General features: G+C 53.7%; 1 protein-coding gene across 2 annotated transcripts; it reads left to right on the forward strand.

The window, feature by feature from the left end:
* TYRO3 (TYRO3 protein tyrosine kinase) lies at positions 1–22,817 on the forward strand. Of its 2 annotated transcripts, none has more exons than XM_025390659.1 (19): positions 1–389; positions 2,093–2,276; positions 2,506–2,606; positions 3,501–3,671; positions 5,117–5,203; positions 5,960–6,075; positions 8,573–8,750; positions 9,419–9,564; positions 10,083–10,227; positions 11,535–11,664; positions 11,754–11,854; positions 12,123–12,218; positions 12,555–12,635; positions 13,111–13,203; positions 13,933–14,054; positions 14,491–14,600; positions 14,788–14,947; positions 15,159–15,295; positions 21,365–22,817. In XM_025390659.1, exons 1-19 carry the CDS (start codon positions 266–268, stop codon positions 21,753–21,755), a joined length of 2,673 nt encoding a protein of 890 aa, XP_025246444.1. In that variant the 5' UTR covers positions 1–265; the 3' UTR covers positions 21,756–22,817. The 2 variants fall into 2 exon arrangements, with proteins under 2 accessions (XP_025246444.1, XP_025246445.1); XM_025390660.1 differs by lacking the exon at positions 1–389 and adding an exon at positions 882–1,294.
* The last annotated feature ends 2,672 nt before the right edge of the window (positions 22,818–25,489 follow it).

The following is a 25,489-nucleotide window of genomic DNA, read 5'->3' on the forward strand; positions in this document are numbered from 1 at the left end:
GAATCAGCGGCGGCGACGGCGGCGACGGCAGTGGAAGGAGCGCGGTGGCCCGGGAGCGGCCCCGGGGACCCCGCGCTGCTGACGGCGGCGACCGCGGCCGGAGGCGGGCGCGGGTCTCGGAGGCGGTCGCCTCAGCACCGCCCCACGGGCGGCCCCAGCCCCTCCCGTAGCCCTCCTCCCTCCCGCTCTCTACCCACCTCCTCCTCCCCGCCCTCCTCCCTCCTCGCTCGCGGGCCGGGCCCGGCATGGTGCGGCGTCGCCGCCGATGGCGCTGAGGCGGAGCATGGGGCGACCCGGGCTCCCGCCGCTGCTGCTGCCGCCGCCACCGCGGCTGGGGCTGTTGCTGGCGGCTCTGGCTTCTCTGCTGCTCCCGGAGTCCGCCGCCGCAGGTAGGGGCTGCCCCGGGAGGCGGCGGGAAGCTGGGGGCTGCGGAGGGGCGCGGCCGGGGGTCCGAGCCCGGGGCGGGTCTGGCGGGCCGGAGTCGGGGTGGGGGTCCGGAGTCGAAGGCCGAGGCTCGGGGCCGGGGCAGGGCGCGCTGCGGAGTGCTCGCTGCCAGATCTCCGGCTGGGCCCCCACCCCCAACTTTCTGGCGCTCTGGGCTCTTCTGGCGGGGTGGAAGAGAAGGGAGCGGGGTGTGGGCTGTGTGGTCAGCGGGGAGTGTTTGGGACTGCATTTTCCCGCCTGGATGTTCCCAGCTGTTAGCTCCCTTCTTCCCAGTACTGGGGACCCCATTCTGTCTGCCCCGCACGCGAAGGTCCGCCTCTGAAACCACACGGGCCGGGGCTGAGCACCCAAAGGCCACCCTGATACCATTTAGGTACAGAGGTTGTGAGGGTACCCAGTCACAAAAAACAAATGGGCACACTCGAGTTCTGTGCCCTCAGAGCTTCCTGAAAGCACAACCTTGGAAAGGATGGGCTGGTGCCAGGTTGCTGGTCTTTGGGAGGGGTTAGTCTTGTGTTCCCACATAGCCACTGAGGCATTTGCTGGTGACAAGAGCGTTCCATGCAGCACGGTGCTCTCCAAGTTCCCACCCCGCACCTCGGGTACTGCTGGGCATATAGGGAGTGGGAGGCTGGCCCCCATCCTGTGACTAGTCCCGAGAGGGTGAAGGGAGCAGGGAAGAGCCACAGACCAGGACAGAGGCCACCCGCTGGCATCTTCTCTTGACACAGCATTCCCTGCCATATCAGCCTCTCAGGGAAGGGAAGGGAACCGGGTTGATGAGTATTTAGAAGCCGAAAGGTGTGGACTCAGGGAGCCAACGACTTTGCCTAGAGTCACACACAGAAGGGTGAGAAGCAGGTCTGGATTTCAGTTATGCGGATACCTGACCTGCCCCTCTCTCTGCTTAAAAACATGTCAGGAGGCCAAGAGAGGTGCCTCTATGTGTGTGTGTGTGTGTGTGTGTGTGTGTGTGTGTGCGCGCGCGCGCGCGCGCAAGTTCCAAAGAGTGGCCCAGGGGTCTTAGGCTCCCTGCTCAGGGCCCCAGCCCTCCCTTCTGCCTCCCACCTTCCTAGCACTCGCCCCTGCCCACATTCAGGTATTAATAGAGCGGATGACTGCCAGGAAGGCTGCCATGTGTTTGATCTGACGTGGTTTTGCAGCCATATGTTCTCCACTTCAGGGGAGCACCCCCTCCTTTCCTTCTTCAGCCCTGTTCCATTTGGTAAGGTTGGGTGCAGAGGGTGCTGGCAGAAATTCAGGGTCTGGGCTGACACCTTGGGTGGAGAGCTGGCAGCCTGTTGCACTAGTTGGGTGCAGCAGTCATTCCTAGAGCAGTGCCCGCCCCAGTAGGGTAACTCCCGTCATTTCAGCCCAGCCTACCTTCCTTTTGCTGTCTGGACTCAGAAGGAGGACATGGGGAATAGGTCCTTAGAGCCAGAGGGAAATTGGAGAGCTTGTCATGCCCCCTCCCCTTGCCCAAGTCCAGCGACCTTCCCTCCCGCACTGTCCTACCTCTGCTTCCTTGACTTTGGCTGAGAAGGAGCCCTCTGTCTGACACAGAGGCTACCTTCTAGAAGAGAATGAGAACTGTTTACAGAGACAGAGTCCCTCTCAAGGCTGACACATGTTCCTTCCCACCCCTCAGGTCTGAAGCTCATGGGAGCCCCAGTGAAGCTGACAGTGTCTCAGGGGCAGCCGGTGAAGCTCAACTGCAGTGTGGAGGGGATGGAGGAGCCTGACATCCAGTGGGTGAAGGATGGGGCTGTGGTCCAGAACTTGGACCAGTTGTACATCCCAGTCAGCGAGCAGCACTGGATCGGCTTCCTCAGGTGCAGGCCTGTGGGGGAAGGTGTGGGCTGCCAGCCAGGGGGCAGGCTATGCTCTTTCCTGGGGGATTGGGAGCTGGGGCCCTCTCCTGATGCCCAGAGGTCTGTGGTTTTTTTATTTGGCTCCCTGTGGGACCTTCCAGAAGTGGGGGCAGGCTGAACTCATCAAGTTTGCCCAGCAGAGCTGCCCCCCTTGACCCTGGGAAGCAAGCCTGGTATCCTGTTTCCACAGCCTGAAGTCAGCGGAGCGCTCTGACGCCGGCCGGTACTGGTGCCAGGTGGAGGATGGGGGCGAAACCGAGATCTCCCAGCCAGTGTGGCTCACGGTAGAAGGTGAGGAGGCAGAGCCATATGGGCATGTTGGCCTGGAGCACGTGCCGTCTGCTGGTGGCTATACCTCTGCAGCGGAGAACTCAGTAGAAGCAGGGCTGCCCCACTGCTCTGTGGGGCCTTGTTGTCCAGGCTCTAGGCCCACTCCAGACATCAGAAGACCCTACCAGTTGGAGTTGGGTATCTGACAACCAAGGGACCAACTGGGACCCACAACCTGTGGGGTGCAGTCTGTTTCCGTTGCTTGAACAACAAGCTTCAAGCACCCATCTGGGACTGGACCCTGTTCTGCCAAGTGGCCTGGCCAGCAGGGGGAGGGGAGGAAGGCTCTGCAGCTGCGGGAGCTCAGAGCTGTTCAGCCCAGGAAAACAAAGTGACTAAGAAAGTAACAAAGGGCTCTGAATGGGAGCTGGGGCCTGGCAGCAGAACTCTGCTAAAGCTCCACCCACTCCCCTGAGTTTTATGCCCCTCCCCCAGCTCTCCACCCCCAGTCTCCTCTTACTGCAAGAAGAGCTGTCCAAATCTGCCATGCCTAAGGGGGCAGCATGAAAGATGTGTCTAAGGTGCCAGGCATGGTGGTGTGCGCCTGTAGTCCCAGCTACCCTGGAGGCTAAGGCGAGAGGATCACTTGAGCCCCCAGGAGTTCCAGGCCAGCCTGGGCAACATAGAGGACCTCCCGACCACCAATCTCAAAAAAAAAAAAAAATTCCTAAGGAGCCTGAAAAGAAGGGCACCGCCCACCTCTCAAGCTAGACGCCTGTTCTGCTGTTGACCTAATCGTTAGGGGCCTGTAGGAACCTTCTGCGTGGAGGACTTCAGATGTAAACACACTTGTGATTTGTACAATAGGAAGCCAAGAGGTGGCAAGGCTCACTCCTCACTCCCCTTCTCTCCTAGGTGTGCCATTTTTCACAGTGGAGCCAAAAGATCTGGCAGTGCCACCCAATGCCCCTTTCCAACTGTCTTGCGAGGCTGTGGGTCCCCCTGAACCTGTTACCATTGTCTGGTGGAGAGGAACTACGAAGATCGGGGGACCCGCTCCCTCTCCATCTGTTTTAAATGTAACAGGTGAGCAGCCTCAGAAGGGGGCTTGGAGTGGAGAAGGAGCTGGGTCCTGGAGGGCACTGAAGCTGGCAGAGTTTCAGCCACTGAGCTTGCGGTTGTGAGTGTCCAGAGCAAGCCCCAGTGTCTGGGGACGTGAGCTGCACCATTACTAAGCTCATTAGTCAGGTGTGCTAGGCTGGCTGGGTGGGCTGATTAGTGGCGATCCTGCTGTGTGTGCTTAAGGAGGGTGTGGGGCCACCTTCTTTGGTTCGCAGCAGTCCAGGCCATGCACAGCTGGCCCTCCGAGATGAATTGTGTGAGACCAGGGGCACCCATCCCCCGCCCCTCCCAAGGGAAGGAGCCAGAAACCAGCCCACGCAGAGCTAGGGAGGAGTATCTGGCAGACACTGAGAAGACAAGACTCTCAGGCTGCAGAGAGGGGAGAGGAGGGAGAGAGAAGGGGTAAGGGGAGGTTAGCACAAAGCCTCCTCCCCTAATGGCACTTTCTGGGAAACCTCCAGACGTTTTCCCAAACAACTGTGTCTGTCCATACGTCTGCACAGTCACACCTGCACACCCACCTGGGCCCCAAGTTTCTTGGGCAATACCCTCACATGCTTGTAAGACTTGCTTATTCGTGAAACAAAGTATACTGTTTCTGGTTGGGGCTTGAACTGGGCAAAAAAATGGGACTCTGAGCTTGGTCTCATGTGCTGGAAGGTGCCAGGGAAATGGGCGCTGAGCTGGGTTCCCCAGCAGTTTGAATCTTGAGAAGAGGTGGACTATGAGACCTCTGGAAGCAAGTGCAGGTCCTGTTCAGGAAGCGCTGAGTTGGAACAGATTAGAGAGGAGGCTGGGTTCGCTTCCTTCCAGGTGTGCGTGGTTGGGACCCTCAGGCAGGCAGCCTGATAATAAGCACTCACTGAACTCCTACTCCACACCACACTGTGCTAGGCACCACAGGGGACAGCGGGAATACAAAGGAAATAGAAGCCAAAGAACTGAGTATAATTGGGGAGACAAGACACGTGCATAAAGAGCTGAGAACTATTGCAAGGCAGAGAGTCTGCAAATAACAACCCCGAGGGGGCACAGAGCAAACAGAAGGGCTCACTCTGGTATGCGCAATAAAAGAGTGACCAGAAAAGGGAGGCAACTCGTGCTGTGTGTGGGCGATGGGATGGAGGTGGGAGGGTGGTATAACGTTTCCTAAGGGCTTATTCGTGCACTTGACACACATGACCTGATTCCCACAATTCTCCCATTTGAGAGATGAGAAAACAGAGCCCCTCCAGGCTCACCAGACTCCAGTGTCCCTGTTCATTTCACCGTGCCTCACTGCCCAGCCCCTTCCTTTGGCAGGAGGGCTTTAAGGATGTTCCGACCAGAGCCTGAGTATTCCCCTTTCCCAATCACGCACTGAGTAGGGGTTGCTGCTTGGGGAGCTGACTGAGGTTTTCTGGCCCCAGGGGTGACCCAGAGCACCATGTTTTCCTGTGAAGCTCACAACCTAAAAGGCCTGGCCTCTTCTCGCACAGCCACTGTTCACCTTCAAGGTAGGAGGGCTGGCAGGGAGGAAGGGTGGATGAGGCCAGGGGCATTCCCGGCGAGCTGCCCTGCAGTTAGAATTGTTCTGTGTTCCAGCTCCCATTGTGGTCCTGCTGGGATCTAGGGAGTGAGGGGTTAATTGGCATAGCTCCCATTCCTAGTGGGAGCACCTGAGACCCTGCGTGGCTGAGATGAGAATAGAATCCTGACGTCACAGCAGATTTCCCATCACGAAGCAGAGTCCTTGGGAGGGAGGGAAGGAGGGAGGGAAGCAGCAGGAGATGGTCAAGGCCCATGCCCAGCCTTGTTTCTGCCCCTCCCTTTGAGGGGATGGGGGTGGGGAAAACAGCCTAGCACCGGATGGAGGAGACCCGAAGGGCTGGTGCACAGAGAGAGGGGGAGGGACAGGGTGTCTGCAGGAGCCAGGCTGTGGCTGCAGGGGCAGCTGCCTGTCTCTCCCTGGTATCTCCCAAGCCTGAGGTGCCGCCCCCACATACCCTCTCATCTTATTCCTCAGTCACACAGGTCCTTCATTGCAGGGAGAGGCAACCTCTCTCCACAGCCCAGGCGCTCTCCCAGGTGTGAGCAGCTGTGCCCTACTGGTTGCTTATTTTTGTACTACTGTGATCCTGGGAGTGCTGAGTAGCTGTCTTTAGGTTGGGGATGCCCTGGACCCTCAGAGAGACTCAAGGCTTGACTCCCATGCCTCCTACTCCCTCCATTCGTATTCCTACTGGGCACTGATTCTGAGTCCCCGTCCACAGCACTGCCTGCAGCCCCCTTCAACGTCACCGTGACAAAGCTTTCCAGCAGCAACGCTAGTGTGGCCTGGATGCCAGGTGCTGATGGCCGAGCCCTGCTACAGTCCTGTACAGTTCAGGTAGGCTCTCCGGGCTGGGCCATGCTTATTCTGGCTGCCTGGCCAGCACTTTGTTGACAGGGGTATCACACTCACTAGTCAGCTCTTAGGGGCTTGGTGTGCAGCTCTTTCCAGGTGCTGCTCCTTAGCAGGAAGAGCACAGGCCACTGTCTCTTATCATGGGGTGCTCTGGCAACTAAGTGACTGCAGATTGGCTCAAATTCATGCATTCTTCAGGTTGAAAAGCAGATCACTAGAACAGATTTGGGGTACCTGGAAGGTTTTTCTTTCCTTCTTTTTTTTTTTTTTTTAGACACAGGGTCTCACTGTTGGCCAGGCTGGAGTGCAATGGCGCCATCTCGGCTCACTGCAACCTCCACCTCCTGGGTTCAAGTGATTCTCCTGCCTCAGCCTCCCTAGTAGCTAGGATTACAATCGTGCACCACCATGCCCAGCTAATCTTTTTGTTTTTAGTGGAGACTAGTAGTTCACCACGTTAGCCAGGCTGATCTCAAACTCCTGACTTCATGCGATCTGCCGGCCTCAGCCTCCCAAATGCTGGTATTACAGGCGTGAACCAGCACACCCAGCCAAGTTTTTCTTACTTAGGTGAAAGCTCAAACCTTTGCTGATACTCACACTGTCATGCTCCGCCTTACCCCCCAACCCCCATTCAAGCCAAAGAGAACAAGATGACCAGAAGGGGCCCTACACCTTGGAGAGTAGAAAAACTGGGTAAGGTGATACTAAAAACATGAGGCAATGCAGGCTTGCTCATTTTCATCCGTTTACTCAAAAGCCACTTAATGAGTACCTTCCAAAACTGTTCTGGGCAGTTTCCCTGGGCAGGAGGGGTCCCTGCTTTGGGCTCCACCATTTAGAGAACCCTACTGAGGTTGGGCTCAGTGGCTCATGCCTGTAATCCCAGCACTTTTGAGGCGGAGGCAGGAGGATTGCTTGAGCCTGGGACTTCACGACCAAACTGGGCAACATGGCAAAACCCTTTCTCTACGAAAAATACAAAAATTATCCAGGCACAGTGGCATGCACCTGTACCCCTAACTATTCAGGAGGCTAGAGTGGGAGGATGACTTGAGCCTGAGAATTCAAGGCTGCGGTGAGCCAAGATCATGCCACTGCACTCCAGCCTGAGTGACAGGGCAAGAACCTCTCTCTAAAAAAAAAAAAAAAAAAAAAAAAAAAAGAGGATCCTGGCCGGGCGCGGTGGCTCAAGCCTGTAATCCCAGCACTTTGGGAGGCCGAGACGGGCGGATCACGAGGTCAGGAGATCGAGACCATCCTGGCTAACATGGTGAAACCCCGTCTCTACTAAAAATACAAAAAACTAGCCGGGCGTGGTGGCGGGCGCCTGTAGTCCCAGCTACTCGGAGGCTGAGGCAGGAGAATGGCGTGAACCTGGGAGGCGGAGCTTGCAGTGAGCCGAGATCGCGCCACTGCACTCCAGCCTGGGTGACACAGCGCGAGACTCCGTCTCAAAAAAAAAAAAAGAGGATCCTACTCTGGCCCTCCTTTGGCCACACCCCTTTCCCCCGTGCAAAGAGCCTGCAGGGCCAAGAGGATATGGCCATCCAGATGGCAAGGTCCCCCTCACTGCCACACTATACTCTAGATATTCAGGATCTCTTGCCCTGATGGTCCTGAGTCTGCTTCCGGGGTCTGTGTGGGCCTCTTCCCTGCTCCATCTTCCCAAGGATGGACCACAGTATGATATGAGCACCTCTAAGCCCGAGGGGCAGCCATTCGTGAGGGGGATGGGAATGGAGCTTGGATATGCAGTCAGCATTGTCCACGCCTGTGCACATGAGGCCCCTCATGGTGCAGACCTTGGCTTCGGGCCAACTCTTCCAGTGCCTCCTCATTCTGACTCGGGACTCCAGGGATTTAGAGAATTACAAATGCAAACCTGATCTCCCAGGTTGTTTTGAAGGTTTATTGGTCAAAATATTAAGATAGAAACTATTTAATAGTTGGTTAGCTGATTTATAATGTTTAAATATTTAGACATATAGTACGTGGATCTCTTTGTACTCTTGCCCTGGGACCCCAAAATGTAAGATGAGGGGCTGGTTCATAGTGCCCTAGGCTCCCAGTTTTCTCTGAGCTTCAGAAACTCGAACTTTGGAGTGGCATGTAAGCAGGCACAGTAAGTGGTAAGTATACCCTAAGAGTTTCGCGCCAAGTACAAAAGGACAAGAGGAGTTTTCTGGAGTGGTTGAGAAAGGCTTTCACCAAGAAAGTGATATTTGCACTGAGTCTTACAGGATGAGTAGGCCTTTGCTAGGAAGAGCAGGCCATTCCAAGTGAAAGAACAGCATTTGCAAAGGCATGAAGGTGTGGAACCTGGTGTATTATTGGAGTGGGGGTGGATGGGAGGGTGTGGGTTGCAAGTGTTTGCTGATAGAGGAAGCATTCATTCAAGCAACCGTAACTATATCCACTCCATCTTCCATCTTGCACAGGCTCTCCCCTACATCGTTCCTTTTCTGCTTTTCTGTAGGTGACACAGGCCCCAGGAGGCTGGGAAGTCCTGGCTGTTGTGGTCCCTGTGCCCCCCTTTACCTGTCTGCTCCGGGACCTGGTTCCTGCCACCAACTACAGCCTCAGGGTGCGCTGTGCCAATGCCTTGGGGCCCTCTCCCTATGCTGACTGGGTGCCCTTTCAGACCAAGGGTCTAGGTAAGGGATGCATAGAGCAGAGGGGGTGGGCAGGGCTGGAGCCGGGAAGGGGGCCGTGTTGGCTCGAGTTCTGAATGGTGCTGGTGGAGATGGAGATTCAGGCATCATTTGGCAGACATTTACTGCATATCACTACATACCACCTTGTAAATAGTTACTGTGGGTGGAACAGATAAGCAAACCAGAAAAGATCAGATAATGTGGTTGATGAAGAGTGCCCCCGGATGGTTAAGGAACCCCCCCGCAAAAAGGTCTGATTCGGGTCTGAAGCATAAAGAAGGAGTCACGTAAATATCTGGGGGAAAATCACTGCCGGAAGAAGGCACAGCAAGTGCAAAGACCCTATGACACGAACTTGCTTAGAGTTCTCTGGCAATTGCAGGGAGGCTGGCATAGCTGTGAGAGGGGAGTGGCGAGGGATGAGGCAGAGAGGCAGTAACCATGGTGATGAAGAGCAACACTGCGGAGCTGGGGTGCTGCCTGTCCTGCCCATTGCTTACCCCGCCCCCAGCACAGTGGGTGAGAGCAATCAGAGCTGGGAGGTGAACCCTTCCCCAGTCGTGCCTCTCAGAGCTGTTTAGTTCTTGGGAGTTGGTTCCAAAGGTCTGCATGGGATTATGATGACGGGAAGGGCAGGGGTCTGAGCAATCTTCTCTCTTTGGCTACAGCCCCAGCCAGCGCTCCCCAAAACCTCCACGCTGTCCGCACAGATTCAGGCCTCATCTTGGAATGGGAAGAAGTGATCCCTGAGGGCCCTTTGGAAGGCCCCCTGGGACCCTATAAACTGTCCTGGGTTCAAGACAATGGAACCCAGGTAAGAGAGACAGAACCCTTCCCTCTCTTCACTCTCCTGGAGTATCAGCCGTCCGGGTTCTAAGGCCTTTAAGAATTTCAAAATTGTTGTCTTTGGTGGGCCTGGGTCTCCCACTCTCCCAGGGAATCCTCTCCTCCTCACCACCTCTGCAAACTCCACTTCTCAAAGGATTATGTCTCCTGTTAGGATTGCATCCTGTGTGCACTTTGTAAATAAAGCAGGAAGCACATTCCTGCTTGAGCTGGGGGAGGGCACAGATAAGGCTTTGTCCCCAGCTCAGTTTGCTCCCATCCCCCACCTGTGCGTTCCGGGACTGAGCCTTGTTTGTGTTCTGGAGAGGCCCCTGCAGCCCGGAGCAGGAATGTGATTACTCCCAGACGGTTGTGTTCCCACAGCCCCTGAACCCACAGTGCCCCTATACTCCCATGTTCCCAGCTGGACCTTTTTCTGCCCTCAGGCCCCAGCTGGAGGCCTTCTCGTCAGGCTCACTATGGGGTGGGGGCTTTTCCTGGCTGCAGGATGAACTGACAGTGGAGGGGACCAGGGCCAATTTGACAGGCTGGGATCCCCAAAAGGACTTGATCGTACGTGTGTGCGTCTCCAATGCAGTTGGCTGTGGACCCTGGAGTCAGCCACTGGTGGTCTCTTCTCATGACCATGCAGGTGAGGCTTGTAGAGGGAGAGGGTCAGAGGCTCAGGGGATCAAGGTTTTCAAGGGCAACCTAGACTGGTGGGAGGAGCCTAGTAGCATCTCCCCTCCTAGCAGGCCCACAGACCAAGTGAAGAAGTTGAGGCCAGGGCTGGTATTTAAACTGTATCTTGACTGGGCATGGTGGCTCATTCCTGTAATCCCAGCATTTTGGGAGGTCGAAGGATCGCTTGAGGCCAGCAGGTTGAGACCAACTCTGGCAACATAGCAAGACTCTGTCTCTACAAAAAAAAAAAAAAAAAAAAACCAAAACGATTAGCCTGGTGTGGTGGCATATGCCTGTAGGCCCAGCCACTCCAGAGACTGAGGCAGAAGGATTGCTTGAACCCAGGTGTTCGAGGCTGCAGTGAGCTATGATTGCACTACTGCACTCCAGCCTGTGCAACAGAGTGAGCCTGTTGTCTCTAAACAAATAGGGCCGGGCGCGGTGGCTCACGCCTGTAATCCCAGCACTTTGGAAGTCCGAGGCGGGTGGATCATGAGGTCAGGAGATCGAGACCATCCTGGCTAACATGGTGAAACCCCATCTCTACCAAAAATGCAAAATAATTAGCCGGCATGGTGGCGGGCACCTGTAGTTCCAGCTACTTGGGAGGCTGAGGCAGGAGAATGGCGTGAACCCGGGAGGCGGAGCTTGCAGTGAGCTGAGATCGCATCACTGCACTCCAGCCTGGGTGACAGAGCAAGACTCTGTCTCAAAAAAAAAAAAAAAAATAAGGCCGGGAGTGGTGGTTCACACCTGTAATCCCACAACTTTGGGAGGCTGAGGTGGGAGGATTGCTTGAGTCCAGGAGTTCGAGATCACCCTGGGCAGCAAAGTGAGACTTTATCTCTACCAAAAAAATTTAAAAATTAGCCAGGTGTGATGTTGCACACCTGTAGTCCCAGCTACTTGGGAGGCTGAAGTGGAAGGATTGCTTGAGCCCAGAGGCTGAGGCTGCAGTGAGCTGTAACTGTGCCCCTGCACTCTGACCTGGGCAACAGAACAAGACTCTGTCTCAAATAAACTATATCTCATTCTCCTCTCTGTGCCCCAGAACTGGCATAGAAATCCATGGTCACACTCTAGGTCACAACAGCCAGGGCCTGTCTCTGACCAGGTAGGAAGGACTCTTGGGCCTTCCTCTGGAGCCCCTTTCCCTCAGGACCCTTTATTGACCTAGAGGAGCCCCTTGACCCAGCTGGATGGCCATCCTGGGAAAGTTCTGAAGGGATGCCATGGTGTCCTCCTAGCTCATGCCACTGCGCCTCCCTCCCACAGGCCAGCAGGGCCCTCCTCACAGCCGCACATCCTGGGTACCTGTGGTCCTTGGTGTGCTAACGGCCCTGGTTACGGCTGCTGCCCTGGCCCTCATCCTGCTTCGAAAGAGACGGAAAGAGACGCGGTTTGGGTAAGGGGATGGGGATGTGGAGGGAGAGGCAGGTGGTGATGGTGATGAAAGACCTTGGAGCTGATCCCAAATCCTGGGTTTTCCTTTAGGCAAGCCTTTGACAGTGTCATGGCCCGGGGAGAGCCAGCCGTTCACTTCCGGGCAGCCCGGTCCTTCAATCGAGAAAGGCCCGAGCGCATCGAGGCCACATGTGAGTGGTGGGCGATCGTGGGACGGACAAATGGGTTGTTGTGTGCCCCTATCTGCATTATTTTACCAAATTATTAATTCGACTGATATGTGTGAACATCAGTGAGCCCCAGGCACACAGACCTGCCTGTGTGAAGTTTACCACCCCAGCCGTGGGAGACCTAAGCTCATCTCTATGCTCTGAGGGCAGAGTCTGGGGTATAAAAAGCAGGCTGGGTTTTGGCTCAGGAATCAGAGATCCCTCTTTCCCACAAACCCTTTCCCCACAGTGGACAGCTTGGGTATCAGCGACGAACTAAAGGAAAAACTGGAGGATGTGCTCATCCCAGAGCAGCAGTTCACCCTGGGCCGGATGTTGGGCAAAGGTATGTGGGGCTGTGCGGGGATGGGCATGGCTGGTTTGCTGTAGCTGGAGGTGTTCGGTCACCACTGTCACTTTGAGGGTGTGGGTTTAGGTTGGCTCCTGTAAACAAGATATGCTTGTAGACTCCTGAGTGTGGGATGTTTGGGGGGAATGGTGGCTGGGGACAGGGAGGGCTGAGGAGCTGCTCCCAGCATGCTCTTGCTTTGGCTACTGGCAAGGGTGCCTTCTCCAGTGGCCCCAGAGTCTGCTGACTGTGTCCCCATGGAGGGTCACTTGGGAGGGAAGATGGCAGGGAGCAGAGAGCCAAGGAGACTCCCTCACTTGGACTGGTTCCTAGGAGAGTTTGGTTCAGTGCGGGAGGCCCAGCTGAAGCAGGAGGATGGCTCCTTTGTGAAAGTGGCTGTGAAGATGCTGAAAGGTGAGTGGGGGATAGTTGTGGCCTGAGGGCATCATTTGGAAGGGTAAGAGGGGCGACTGACCCTGAAGCAGGCTCTGCTTTACCCCTAGATTTTCCAAGAAGAGCTGGGCAACACTAACTGGGATGCTGTCTTTACAGCACGAATAATTCACAAGCATAAACCCAAACACACTTATTTATGCCCAGCCATTGCTCTGTGTCATCGGCAGTGACTGTCCTCTGAGTCCTCTCTTGGGTGATTACAGCTGTGGTTGGTTGACCTGCTGGGCTCCCAAACCAAAAGGAAGGGAAGGCATTAGCAAGTAGAGAAGTTGCTGAATAGCCACTCCTTGGGGGTTTCTCCTGCTCATGGCTGGGCTGTTTCCTGGGCTCGCTGGGAAGCCTAGGACATCTGAAGGACAAGACCTAGGAGGCCTGGGTCAAAGCTAGGGACACATCTTGTTTTATTCCCTCCTTCCCCATCCCTTTCTCCTAGCTGACATCATTGCCTCAAGCGACATTGAAGAGTTCCTCAGGGAAGCAGCTTGCATGAAGGAGTTTGACCATCCACACGTGGCCAAACTTGTTGGTGAGCCCCTTTTTGGGGGAGGCAGACAGAGAATAGGGCTAAAAATATGCTCTACCAACATGAGAGGGCAGCCTGTAGGAGAGACGTTTGGACTCATCTGGTAAGTAAATAGATGGCAAAATAGCAAGGAGGGTCCTGGCAGAAATCTGAGGTGAGGAGTGCCAAAGGTCCACACATGAAGACTGTGTGGCCAGGTGCGGTGGCTCATGCCTATAACCCCAGCACTTTGGGAGGCTGAGGTGGAAAAATTGCTTGAGGCCAGGCGTTTGAGACTAGCCTGGGCAGTATAGCAACAACCCACCTCTATTAAAACAACAAAAAAAATACACACACGTGCAAAAATTAGCTAGGTGTGGTGGTATGCACCTTTGTCCATCTACCTGGGAGGCTGAGGTGGGAGGATCATTTGAGCCCAGAACATTGAGGCTGCAGTGAGCTGCGATTGCGCCACTGCACTCCAGCATAGATGACAGAGCAAGATACTGTTTCAGAAAATACAAAAACTGCTTGTGTGGACAGAGAAGGAAAGGAAGGGGACAGAAGATGCTCCAGGGATACGGGAGTAGCCAGAGTCCCTCCTGGGTAGTCCCCAGACCAGTGTGGAGCCTATGAAAAAATAAACAGCAGATCCAGAGCTAGAGATGGGACCCAGCAGGCGGGGACTTATGCAGACACCTGAACTGCCCCTTGACCCTTCTATGCTCAGCTCCTGACTCTCCCTTGTCCCAGGGGTGAGCCTCCGGAGCAGGGCTAAAGGCCGTCTCCCCATCCCCATGGTCATCTTGCCTTTCATGAAGCATGGGGACCTGCACGCCTTCCTGCTCGCCTCCCGGATTGGGGAGAACCCCTTTGTGAGTACCTGGTGTGGGGATGGCCAGGAGGAAACGGGTGGGAACACAGGGCCTGGAAAGGCATAGAGACCCTGGCAGAGAGGGGCTTGCTGGGTAGGACTGATGGAGCTGGGTGGGAGTAGGAGGGGTCTGAGTTTGAATCCCTTTAATCTAGCAGGCTTTCTTTTCTCTCACAAAACCCTGCTGAGAAATATAGGCTGGGCAAGGACCCTTTGTAGGGGGAGGGACTTGTGGAGCCCCAGGGTGGGGAGTCTTGGCTTCCAGGCTTCCTCTTAGGCTAGCCGAAGCTTCCTTGTCTTGGGAAGGCCCTCCATCCCTTTCCTTCCTTCCAGTGATTCTGGGGACAGCCTGAAGGCTTTCTGGCCAGGGACCCCCATCCATCCTGCCCCAGCTGGGTGGGCAGGTTAAGCCTGAGCTTGGCCTCTCTGTCCACTAGAACCTACCCCTCCAGACCCTGATCCGGTTCATGGTGGACATTGCCTGCGGCATGGAGTACCTGAGCTCTCGGAACTTCATCCACCGAGACCTGGCCGCTCGGAATTGCATGTACGAATTCTGGAGGACTCGAGGGTGGGAGACAGCAGCAGGTGCAAGAGGACCTAGCTAATGGTCGGCTCCTGCCTGGGACAGTATCTGCTATGCATGGGGGTAGCTTGGGAGCAAAGATGTCTTGGCTCTTGTAGTGCTGTGAGCATGGCAGAAGGCTCACTCCCTCCCTCAACGCTCCTTGTAGGCTGGCAGAGGACATGACAGTGTGTGTGGCTGACTTCGGACTCTCCCGGAAGATCTACAGTGGGGACTACTATCGTCAAGGCTGTGCCTCCAAATTGCCTGTCAAGTGGCTGGCCCTGGAGAGCCTGGCTGACAACCTGTATACTGTGCACAGTGACGTGGTGAGCAGGGTGGCCCGTGAAGCTTGGTGGGGACTAGTGTGAGAATAGACCTTTGGGATCCTTAAGGGCCTAGCCAAGTCTGCTTTCTGGGGTTTGGTTGCCTGATGATGAGGCCCTGAGCTCCAGGCTGTGCTTGTCCCAGAGCCATGGCTCTCTGTCTGACTCAGGACACCTAGTGACAGCTTCTCCCCCAACCTCGATTCTGTCCCAGTGGGCGTTCGGGGTGACCATGTGGGAGATCATGACACGTGGGCAGACGCCATACGCTGGCATCGAAAACGCTGAGATTTACAACTACCTCATTGGCGGGAACCGCCTGAAACAGCCTCCGGAGTGTATGGAGGACGTGTGAGTATCCCGGGAAGGGGGCTCTGGAAGGAAAGGGGAATCTGGAGTTTTGGCTGGTAGCTGCCACCGCAGCTGCTGGCCCAGTGGGAACTAAGAGCCTCAACTGGACCTTTGTTTTTTTTATAGAAACATCCTTGTAGTTGGAAGACTGCACTCCACCTCATACTCACTGTTCATCTACCAACTCCTTGTTTTCTTCTTTCCCCCTTCCCATCCCAGATTTCTTGCTTTAGCCTTTGTCTATCAGTCTCTTTTCTCCAGTTTGTAGGGAGAACCAGGAACCCCAAGAGCAGAACAGAAGGCACAGTGCTGAGTAACAGTGTGGGAGGTTTCCCTGCCATCTTCCCACCCATAATTCCTTTTTTTTTAAAAAAATTTTTATTTATTTTATTTTATTTGTTCTACCCCAGTGAATACAACCTTTGTCCTGGAGACCCCAGCTAGTCTAAGAAAACTTCCTAGGCTGAGCTCTCTTGGGAATCTAAGATAAAGAACTGAGGTCCTGGGAATAAGGGAACTGCCTCCTCTTCTTTCTGCAAGCCCAAAGCCCTCGGGACCGGGCAGGCAATGATACCACCTACTTTGCTGGAGTGATAACAAACCCCTGTGACAAGATAATGGGAAGTGTCACTGACATTAGCTGGGCATTTAGGCATTCTTTCAGGTAATCTTCCTCTGACCTTATGAGGAAAAGACTATTATTTATCCCCACTTTGTAGATGAGAAAATAGGATTAGAGAGATTAAGTAACATGGCCAACGTCACGGAGCTATTAAGTGAATGAGTTGGAATCTGAACCTAGATCCCTGTGGTTTTAGAGTATGTACTCTTAACTCTTTATGACAGCAACTGTGATTTGTCTGTTCTAGTCTTACACTCCCACTCATCTTTTTTTTTTTTTTCGGAGTCTGGCTCTGTCGCCCAGGCTGGAATGCAGTGGCACGATCTTGGCTCACTGCAAGCTCCGCCTCCCGGGTTCACGCCATTCTCCTGCCTCAGCCTCCTGAGTAGCTGGGACTACAGGCGCCCGCCACCTCGCCCGGCTAGTTTTTTGTATTTTTAGTAGAGACAGAGTTTCACCATGTTAGCCAGGATGGTCTCGATCTCCTGACCTCGTGATCCGCCCGCCTCGGCCTCCCAAGTGCTGGGATTACAGGCGTGAGCCACTGCGCCCGGCCCTTACACTCCCACTCCATCCAAGCCAAGGGCTCCCTAGGCCTTCAGACGACATTTTGTGAGTATTTTTCGTTTTGTTTTTGAGACAGGGTCTCGCTCTGTCACCCAGGCTGGAGTGCAGTGGCATAATCTCTGCTTACTGTAGCCTCAACCTCCTGGGCTCAAGTGAGCCTCCCTCCCCAGCCTTCCAAGTAGCTGGGACTACAGGCATGTGCCACCAAACCTGGCTAATTTTTGTATTTTTGTAGAGACAGGGCTCTGCCATATTTGTCAAGCTGGTCTTGAGCTCCTGGGCTCAAGGGATCCACCTGCCTTGGCCTCCCCAAATGCTGGGATTACAGGTGTGAGCCATCAAACCCAGTCCAGAGGAACTTTCATGAGCCCCAGTGGGAGTGGGAGCCACTGTAACCAGAGAAAGAATCTGCTCCATTTCTTGCTCTGGGATTGGACTTCCAGAGGGCCGAGGTCATGGACAGGCACAGGAAGGCTCAGCCTCATGGTGGGATCCTTCCCTTTGACAGTGGGTTTGAAGTGCCCTGAGCCCAGGCTGTGGGTGACTGACTCATCTGCACCTCAGAGGGAAATCTTGAGTACACAAGCCAGGCCCTGGCCCTCCTGTTCATTCAGCAGAACTCAGGGTATGGCAAGGGGCAGGAAGCTCACGTCTCCCTGTGGCTGCAGCCTGCCTCAGTTCTAATCTGGAGCTGTAGAAGCTCTGATGGGCAGTGGTGACCAGACCCCAGTGCAGCCTCCTCCCCAGCTGGAGCTGGTGCTATCATGCTGTCAATGGAGAGTGGGCGGGCACTGGCTTCACCCAGGCAGCCTGGTGGACAGGCGCCAGTTGGCTCCTAGCACAGCCTTGAGAATGTGTCCCAATCTGGCCATGTACCCAAGGCCCCAGACCATTCCCGTTCCCACGACCTGCTCAGTGTCTGGCATGATTACTGCCATTAATGGGGGCCCCTGCTGGGTGTGCTGGTGTGTGAGGCAGTACGTGGGGCTCTTGTCGTGGGCATAGGCAAGAGAGTCAGGCATTTGCTTTCACTGGACTTGGTCTCAGTCTCTTCCCATTAGCTTTTTGGTTTGTTATTTTTCCACCTCGGCCTGAGGCATTCCTTGGGCACCCTGAGTGATAGGCTTCAGGGAATTTATAAGGTTCCTGAAGTTGTATGTAAAAAAGCCTTCCTGGCCTGCATGGTGGTTCACTCCTGTAATCCCAGCACTTTGGGAGGCCAAGGCGGGTGGATCACCTGAGGTCGGGAGTTCGAGACCAGCCTGACCAACATAGGGAAACTCTACCTCTATTAAAAATACAAAATTAGCCGGGCATGGTGGCATGTGTCTGTAATGCCAGCTACACTGGAAGCTGGGGCAGGAGAATTGCTTGAACCCGGGAGGCAGAGGTTCCGGTGAGCTGAGATCACGCCATTGCACTCCAGCCTGGGCAACAAAAGCAAAACTCCATCTCGAACAAAACAAAACAAAGCATTCCCATTGAGAAGAGAGCTGGAAGCTTTTTCCAGATGCTCAAAGGTTGTATATGAACAGTGAGGACTTTTTTTTTTTTTTTTGAGACGGAGTTTTGCTCTTGTCGCCCAGGCTGGAGTGCAATGGCGCGATCTTGGCTCACTACAGCCTCTACCTCCTGGGTCCAAGCGGTTATCATGCCTCAGCCTCCAGAGTAGCTGGGATTACAGGCATGTGCCACCCTGCCCGGCTAATTTTGTATTTTTAGTAGAGATGGGATTTCTTCATGTTGGTCATGCTGGTCTTGAACTTCTGACCTCAGGTGATCCACCCACCTCGGCCTCTCAAAGTGCTGGGATTACAGGTGTGCGCCACCACGCTCAGCCAATTTTTGTATTTTTTAGTAGAGATGGGATTTCACCATGTTTGCCAGGCTGGTCTGGAACTCCTGACCTTAAGTGATCCACCCACCTCGGCCTCCCAAAGTGCTGGGATTACAGGCATGAGCCACCACGCCTGGCAGATTTTTACTTTTTTTTTAATAAGAGAAAGGGTCTCACTCTGACAGCCAGGCTGGAGTGCAGTAGTGCAATCACAGCTCATTGTAGCCTCAAACCCCTGGGTTCAAGAGATCTTCTGCCCAGCCTCCATAGTAGCTGGGATTACAGGTACTTACCACCATACCTTGCTTATTAATTATTATTTTTTTAATAGAGACATGGTCTTACTGTGTTGCTCAGACTGGTCTTGAGCTCCTGGGGTCAAGGGATCCTTCAGTCTCAGCCTCCTGAGTAGCTGGGACTACAGGTGCATACCACTGTGTCCGGCTGTACAGTGAGGATTTACTGAGTAGGTACTGCCCACACAGCATAGGAGGGACTTTGGAGCCAACCCCCCGAGCTTCAAATCACAGCTCTGTCACTTTCCACGTGTGTGACTTTAGTCACGGTTCTTAACCTCTTTGTGCATGTTTCCACATTTGTAAATGTGGAAATGATCTCTATCTGATCATTGCTTTCATAGGGTTGTTGTGAGAATTAAATAATAAGCCAGGATGTGCCTGTAATCCCAGCTACTCAGGAAGCTGTAGTGGGAGGATGACTTGAGGCCAGGAGTTTGAGACCAGCCTGAACAACACAGCAAGACCCCATCTCTACAAATATTTATTTATTTATTTATTTATTTAATTTGTTTGTTTATTTTGAGACGGAATTTCACTCTTGTTGCCCAGGCTGGAGTACAATGGCGTGATCTTGGCTCACTGCAACCTCTGCGTCCCGGGTTCAAGCGATTCTCCTGCTCAGCCTCCTGAGTAGCTGGGATTACAGGCGTGTGCCACCATGCTGGGCTAATTTTTTTTGCATTTTTAGTAGAGACGGGGTTTCTCCATGTTGGTCAGGCTGGGTTCAAACTCCTGACCTCAGGTGATCTACCCACCTTGGCCTCCCAAAGTGTTGAGATTACAGGCGTGAGCCACTGCACCTGGCCACAGTGTATTTTTTAAATGGCCCAGTGTGGCCGGGCGCGGTGGCTCACGCCTGTAATCCCAGCACTTTGGGAGGCCGAGGCAGGCGGATCACAAGGTCAGGAGTTCCAGACCAGCCTGGCCAATATGGTGAAACCTCGTCTCTACTAAAAATACAAAAATTAGCCAGGTGTGGTGGCGGGCACCTGTAGTCCCAGCTACTCGGGAGTCTGAGGCAGGAGAATCAGTTGAACCCCAGAGGCAGAGGTTTCAGTGAGCCGAGATCATAACACTGCACTCCAACCTGGGCAACAGAGCGAGACTCCCTCTCAAAAAAAAAAAAAAAAAAAGGCCCAGTGCAGTGGTTCACGCCTATAACCCCAGCATTTTGGGAGGCCAAGGTGGGAGGACCACTTGAACCCAGGAGTTCAAGACCAGCCTAGGCAACATAATGAGACCCCCATCTCTATAAACAAACAAATGACAACAAAAAATTAGCTGGGTGTGGTGGCCAGTACCTGTGGTCCTAGCTACTTGGGAAGCTGAAGTGGGAAGATCCCTTGAGCCCAGGAGTTTGAAGCTGCAGTGAGCTATAATAATAACAATAATTTAAAAACAAGTTTTATTTATTTTTTGAGACAGAGTCTCCCTCTGTCACCCAGGCTAGAGTGCAGTGGCACGATCTCAGGTCACTGCAATCTCCGCCTCCCGGGTTTGAGCAACTTTCCTGCCTCAGCCTCCCAACTAGCTGGGATTACAGGCACAAGCCACCACACCAAGCTAATTTTTGTATTTTTAGTAGAGTAGGGGTTTTGCCACGTTGGCCAGGCTGATCTAGAACTCCTGACCTCAGGTGATCCACCGGCCTCGACCTCCCAAAGTACTGGGATTATAAGTATGAGCCACCATGCCCAGTCTATTTATTTATTTTTATTTTATTATTTTATTATTTTATTTTTTATTTTTTATTTTTTATTTTTATTTTTTTTGAGATGGAGTCTCGCTCTGTCGCCCAGGCTGGAGTGCAGTGGCCGGATCTCAGTTCACTGCAAGCTCCGCCTCCCGGGTTTAGGCCATTCTCCTGCCTCAGCCTCCCGAGTAGCTGGGACTACAGGCGCCCGCCACCTCGCCCGGCTAGATTTTTGTATTTTTTTAGTAGAGATGGGGTTTCACCGTGTTAGCCAGGATGGTCTCGATCTCCTGACCTCGTGATCCACCCGCCTCGGCCTCCCAAAATGCTGGGATTACAGGCTTGAGCCACTGCGCCTGGCCTTATTTTTATTTTTTTTGAGACATAGTCTCGCTCTGTCACCCAGGCTAGAGTGCAGTGGCGCGATTTCTGCTCACTGCAAGCTCCGCCTCCCGGGTTCACGCCATTCTCCTGCCTTAGCCTCCCACGTAGCTGGGACTACAGGCTTCCGCCACCACGCCCAGCTAATTATTTTTATTTTTAGTAGAGACGGGGTTTCCCCATGTTGGCCAGGATGGTCTCGATCTCCTGACCTCGTGATCCACCCATCTCAGCCTCCCAAAGTGCTGGGATTACAGGTGTGAGCCACTGCGCCCGGCCTATTTATTTATTTTTGAGACAGAGTCTTGCTCTGTCACCCAGGCTGGAGTGCAGTGGTGGGATCATGGCTCACTGCAGCCTTGACCTCCTGGGCTCAAGTGATCCCACTTCAGCCTTCTGAGTAGCTGGAACTACAGGCGTGTCTACCAAGCCTGGCTAAGTTTTGTATTATTATAGAGATGGGGTTTTGCCATATTGCCCAGGCTGGTCTCGAACTCCTGGGCTCAAATACTACTCCCCTTCAGCCTCCCAAAGTATTGAGATTACAGATGTGAGCCGCTGTGCCCCACTAGGGAATAACATTTTTTAAATCCCTAGTGCCAGATGATGAAGAGGCCCCTGCTTTTGAGGGAAGGGCTCCTGCCTTATCTCACGCTTCTCTCCACCCCAGGTATGATCTCATGTACCAGTGCTGGAGTGCTGACCCCAAGCAGCGCCCGAGCTTTACTTGTCTGCGAATGGAACTGGAGAACATCTTGGGCCAGCTGTCTGTGCTATCCGCCAGCCAGGACCCCTTATACATCAACATCGAGAGAGCCGAGGAGCCCACCGCGGGAGGCAGCCTGGAGCTGCGTGGCAGGGATCAGCCCTACGGTGGGGCTGGGGATGGCAGTGACATGGGGGCAGTGGGTGGCACTCCCAGTGACTATCGGTACATCCTCACCCCCGGAGGGCTGGCTGAGCAGCCAGGGCAGGCAGAGCACCAGCCAGAGAGTCCTCTCAATGAGACACAGAGGCTTCTGCTGCTGCAGCAAGGGCTACTGCCGCACAGTAGCTGTTAGCCCACAGGCAGAGGGCATTGGGGCCATTTGGCCGGCTCTGCTGGCCACTGTGCTGGCTGACTAAGCCCCGTCTGACCCCAGCCCAGACAGCAAGGTGTGGAGGCTCCTGTGGTAGTCCTCCCAAGCTGTGCTGGGAAGCCCAGACTCACCAAATCACCCAATCCCAGTTCTTCCTGCAACCACTCTGTGGCCAGCCTGGCATCAGTTTAGGCCTTGGCTTGATGGAAGTGGGCCGGTCCTGGTTGTCTGAACCCAGGCAGCTGGCAGGAGTGGGGTGGTTATGTTTCCATGGTTACCATGGGTGTGGATGGCAGTGGAGGGAGGGCAGGTCCAGCCCTGTGGGCCCTACCCTCCCGCTGAGCTGCCCCTGCTGCTTAAGTGCATGCATTCAACTGCCTCCAGCCTGGTGGCCCAGCTATTACCACACTTGGGGTTTAAATACCCAGGTTTGCCCCTCCAAGTCACAAAGAGATGTCCTTGTAATATTCCCTTTTAGGTGAGGGTTGGTAAGGGGTTGGTATCTCAGGTCTGAATCTTCACCATCTTTTTGATTCCGCACCCTGCTTTGGCCAGGAGAAGTTGAGGGGAGCATGCCTCCCTGCAGCTGACCAGGTCACACAAAGGCATGCTGGAGTACCCAGGCTATCAGGTGCCCTTCTTCCAAAGGCAGCGTGCCGAGCCGGCAAGAGGAAGGGATGCTGTGAGGCTTGCCCAGGAGCGAGTGAGGCCAGAGAGGAGTTCAGGAACCCCTCTCCATACCCACAATCTGAGCACACTACCAAATCTCAAAATATCCTAAGACTAACAAAGGCAGCTGTGTCTGAGCCCAACCCTTCTAAACGGTGACCTTTAGTGCCAACTTCCCCTCTAACTGGACAGCCTCTTCTGTCCCAAGTCTCCAGAGAGAAATCAGGCCTGATGAGGGGGAGTTTCTGGAACCTGGACCACAGCCTTGGTGGGGGAGCCTCTGGAATGCATGGGGCGGGTCCTAGCTGTTAGGGACACTTCCAAGCTGTTGGTTGCTGTTTAAAACAGAAATAAAATTGAAGACTAAAGACCTAAGGTTTTGTCTCTCTTTTTTTTTTTTTTCTTTTTTTTTTGAGACAGTCTCACTGTGTTGCCCAGGCTGGAGTACATGGCGTGATCTTGGCTCACTGCAACCTCTGCTTCCTGGGTTCAAGTGATTCTTGTGCCTGAGTAGCTGGGATTATAGGGGCGCACTACCATACCCAGGTAATTTTTGTATTTTTAGTAGAGATGGGGTTTCGCCATGTTGGCCAGGGTGGTCTCAAACTCATGAATTCAAGTGATCTGGCTGTGTTGGCCTCCCAAAGTGCTGATTACAGGCCTGAGCCACCACCCCTGGCCCCAGCTTTGTCTCTTAAATGTTTACTTTTTTTGAGATCACAAAGATGAAACATTTTTACATAGAGAAAAGTCTGGAAAGACATATGCCAAAATGTTAACAGCTGTTATCTTTAAATGATGGGATTAAGGTGACTTTCCTGTTTGTGCTTTCCAGGTTTTCTGCATTGAGCACAAAATGCTTTTGTAATTAGATACAGGACCCCAGTGAATTTTATTACACTGAAGATAATACAGAGTCACTGTGGGCAGTTAAAAACATGCAAAAAATTGACTGGGCGTGGTGGCTCACGCCTGTAATCCCAGCACTTTAGGAGGCCTAGGTGGGCGGATCATGAGGTCAGGAGTTCAAGACCAGCCTGGCCAACACGGTGACACCCTGTCTCTCCTAAAAATACAAAAATTAGCTGGGCATGGTGACGTGTGTCTATAATCCCAGCTACTCAGGAGGCTGAGGCAGGAGAATTGCTTGAACTCAGGAGGCGGAGGTTGCAGTGAGCTGAGGTTGGGGCAGCCTAGGTGACAGCAGGGCAGCCTAGGTGACAGCGAGACTCCGTCTCAATATATAAAAAATAAAAATGCAAAAAATAATAAAAGGTGCCAGCTACCTATACTACCACCACCTAGAGATAATCACCATTGATCTTTTGAAGATGCAAATACTGAGCTGGGCACAGTGGCGTGTTTTTTTTTTTTTTGAGACGGAGTCTTGAGTCTCTCTGTTGCCCAGGCTGGAGTACAGTGGTGTGATCTCAGCTCACTGTAACCTCTGCCTCCCAGGTTTAATCGAGTCTCCTGCCTTGGCCTCCCAAGTAGTTTGGACTACAGGCACAAGCCACTGTGTCCGGCTAATTTTTTGTAGAGACAGGGTTTCACCATGTTGGCCAGGCTGGTCTCTAACTCCCGACCTCAAGTGATCTGCCTGCCTTAGACTCCCAAAGCGCTGTGATAACAGGGGTGAGACACCATCCCCAGCTTGTAATCCCAGCACTTTGGGAGGCTGAGGTGGGTGGATCACTTCAGGCTAGGAGTTCGAGACCAGCCTGGGCAACATGAAACCCCATCTCAACTAAAAATTCAAAGAAATTTAGCCAGGCTTGGTGGCGCAGGTTTGTTACCTCGGCTACTATGTGGCTGAGGCATGAGAATCACTTGAACCTGGGAGGAGGAGGTTGCAGTAAGCTGAGATCTTGCCACTGAACTTCAGCCTGGATGACAGATTAAGACTGTCTCAGAAACAAAACCAAACCACAAAAAAGAAGCTTTTAGAGCAAGTTCATGGGAGATGCAGCAGGAGGCGCAGGAACCACGCCCATGCTAGTGAGGAGTGTGGGGAGACTGGGAGGGCCACAGGTATTGTGCTGCTTCTGGCTGAGGGCAGGGGAATAGGGCGACTGCTTCTCAAAGCAAATATCCTGAAAAACCTGTTGCTGGTACTCCAAATTCTGGTTCCCACGTAGATCAAGAGACCTGAAAAAATTTCCAGGCAGGTAGCTTTCAGAATCTTTCCTGCTGTGATTAGCTTTCACTGCAGCTAGCGATTACCTGTGAGAGAACATCTGGGAATTATTGATTGAAAATACCTTCACTATTGGTTGGGCGCGGTGGCTGACACCCGTAATCCCAGCACTTTGTGAGGCGGAGGCGGGTGGATCACCTGAGGTCAGGGGTTCAAGACCAGCCTGGCCAACATAGCGAAACCCCATCTCCACTAAAAAATACAAAAACTTGCCAGGAGCGGTGGCAGGCGCCTGTAATCCCAGCTACTTGGGAGGCTGAGACAGAATTGCTTGAACCCGGGAGGCAGAAGTTGCAGTGAGCTGAGATGGCACCACTGTACTCCAGCCTGGGTGATGGAGCGAGAGTCCATCTCAAAAAAAAAAAAAAGGCTCATGCCTATAATCGCAGCACTTTGGGATTTTCCATCTCAAAGAAAAAAAAAAAAGAAAAAGAAAAAAAGAGACTCTGGATCAATAGGGATTTTTTCGCAAACAGATCCAAATAGCCAGCATCCAGATTAAGAAACAGCATTGGGCCGGGCGCGGTGGCTCAAGCCTGTAATCCCAGCACTTTGGGAGGCCGAGACGGGCGGATCACGAGGTCAGGAGATCGAGGCCATCCTGGCTAGTGCGGTGAAACCCCGTCTCTACTAAAAAAAATACAAAAATCTAGCCGGGCGAGGTGGCGGGGCGCCTGTAGTCCCAGCTACACGGGAGGCTGAGGCAGGAGAATGGCGTAAACCCGGGAGGCGGAGCTTGCAGTGAGCTGAGATCCGGCCACTGCACTCTAGCCTGGGCGACCGAGCGAGACTCCGTCTCAAAAAAAAAAAAAAAAAAAAAGAAACAGCATTGGCCGGGTGCGGTGGCTCA

This window comes from Theropithecus gelada, chromosome 7a (assembly GCF_003255815.1).
Source record: "Theropithecus gelada isolate Dixy chromosome 7a, Tgel_1.0, whole genome shotgun sequence".
Lineage (NCBI taxonomy): Eukaryota > Metazoa > Chordata > Mammalia > Primates > Cercopithecidae > Theropithecus > Theropithecus gelada.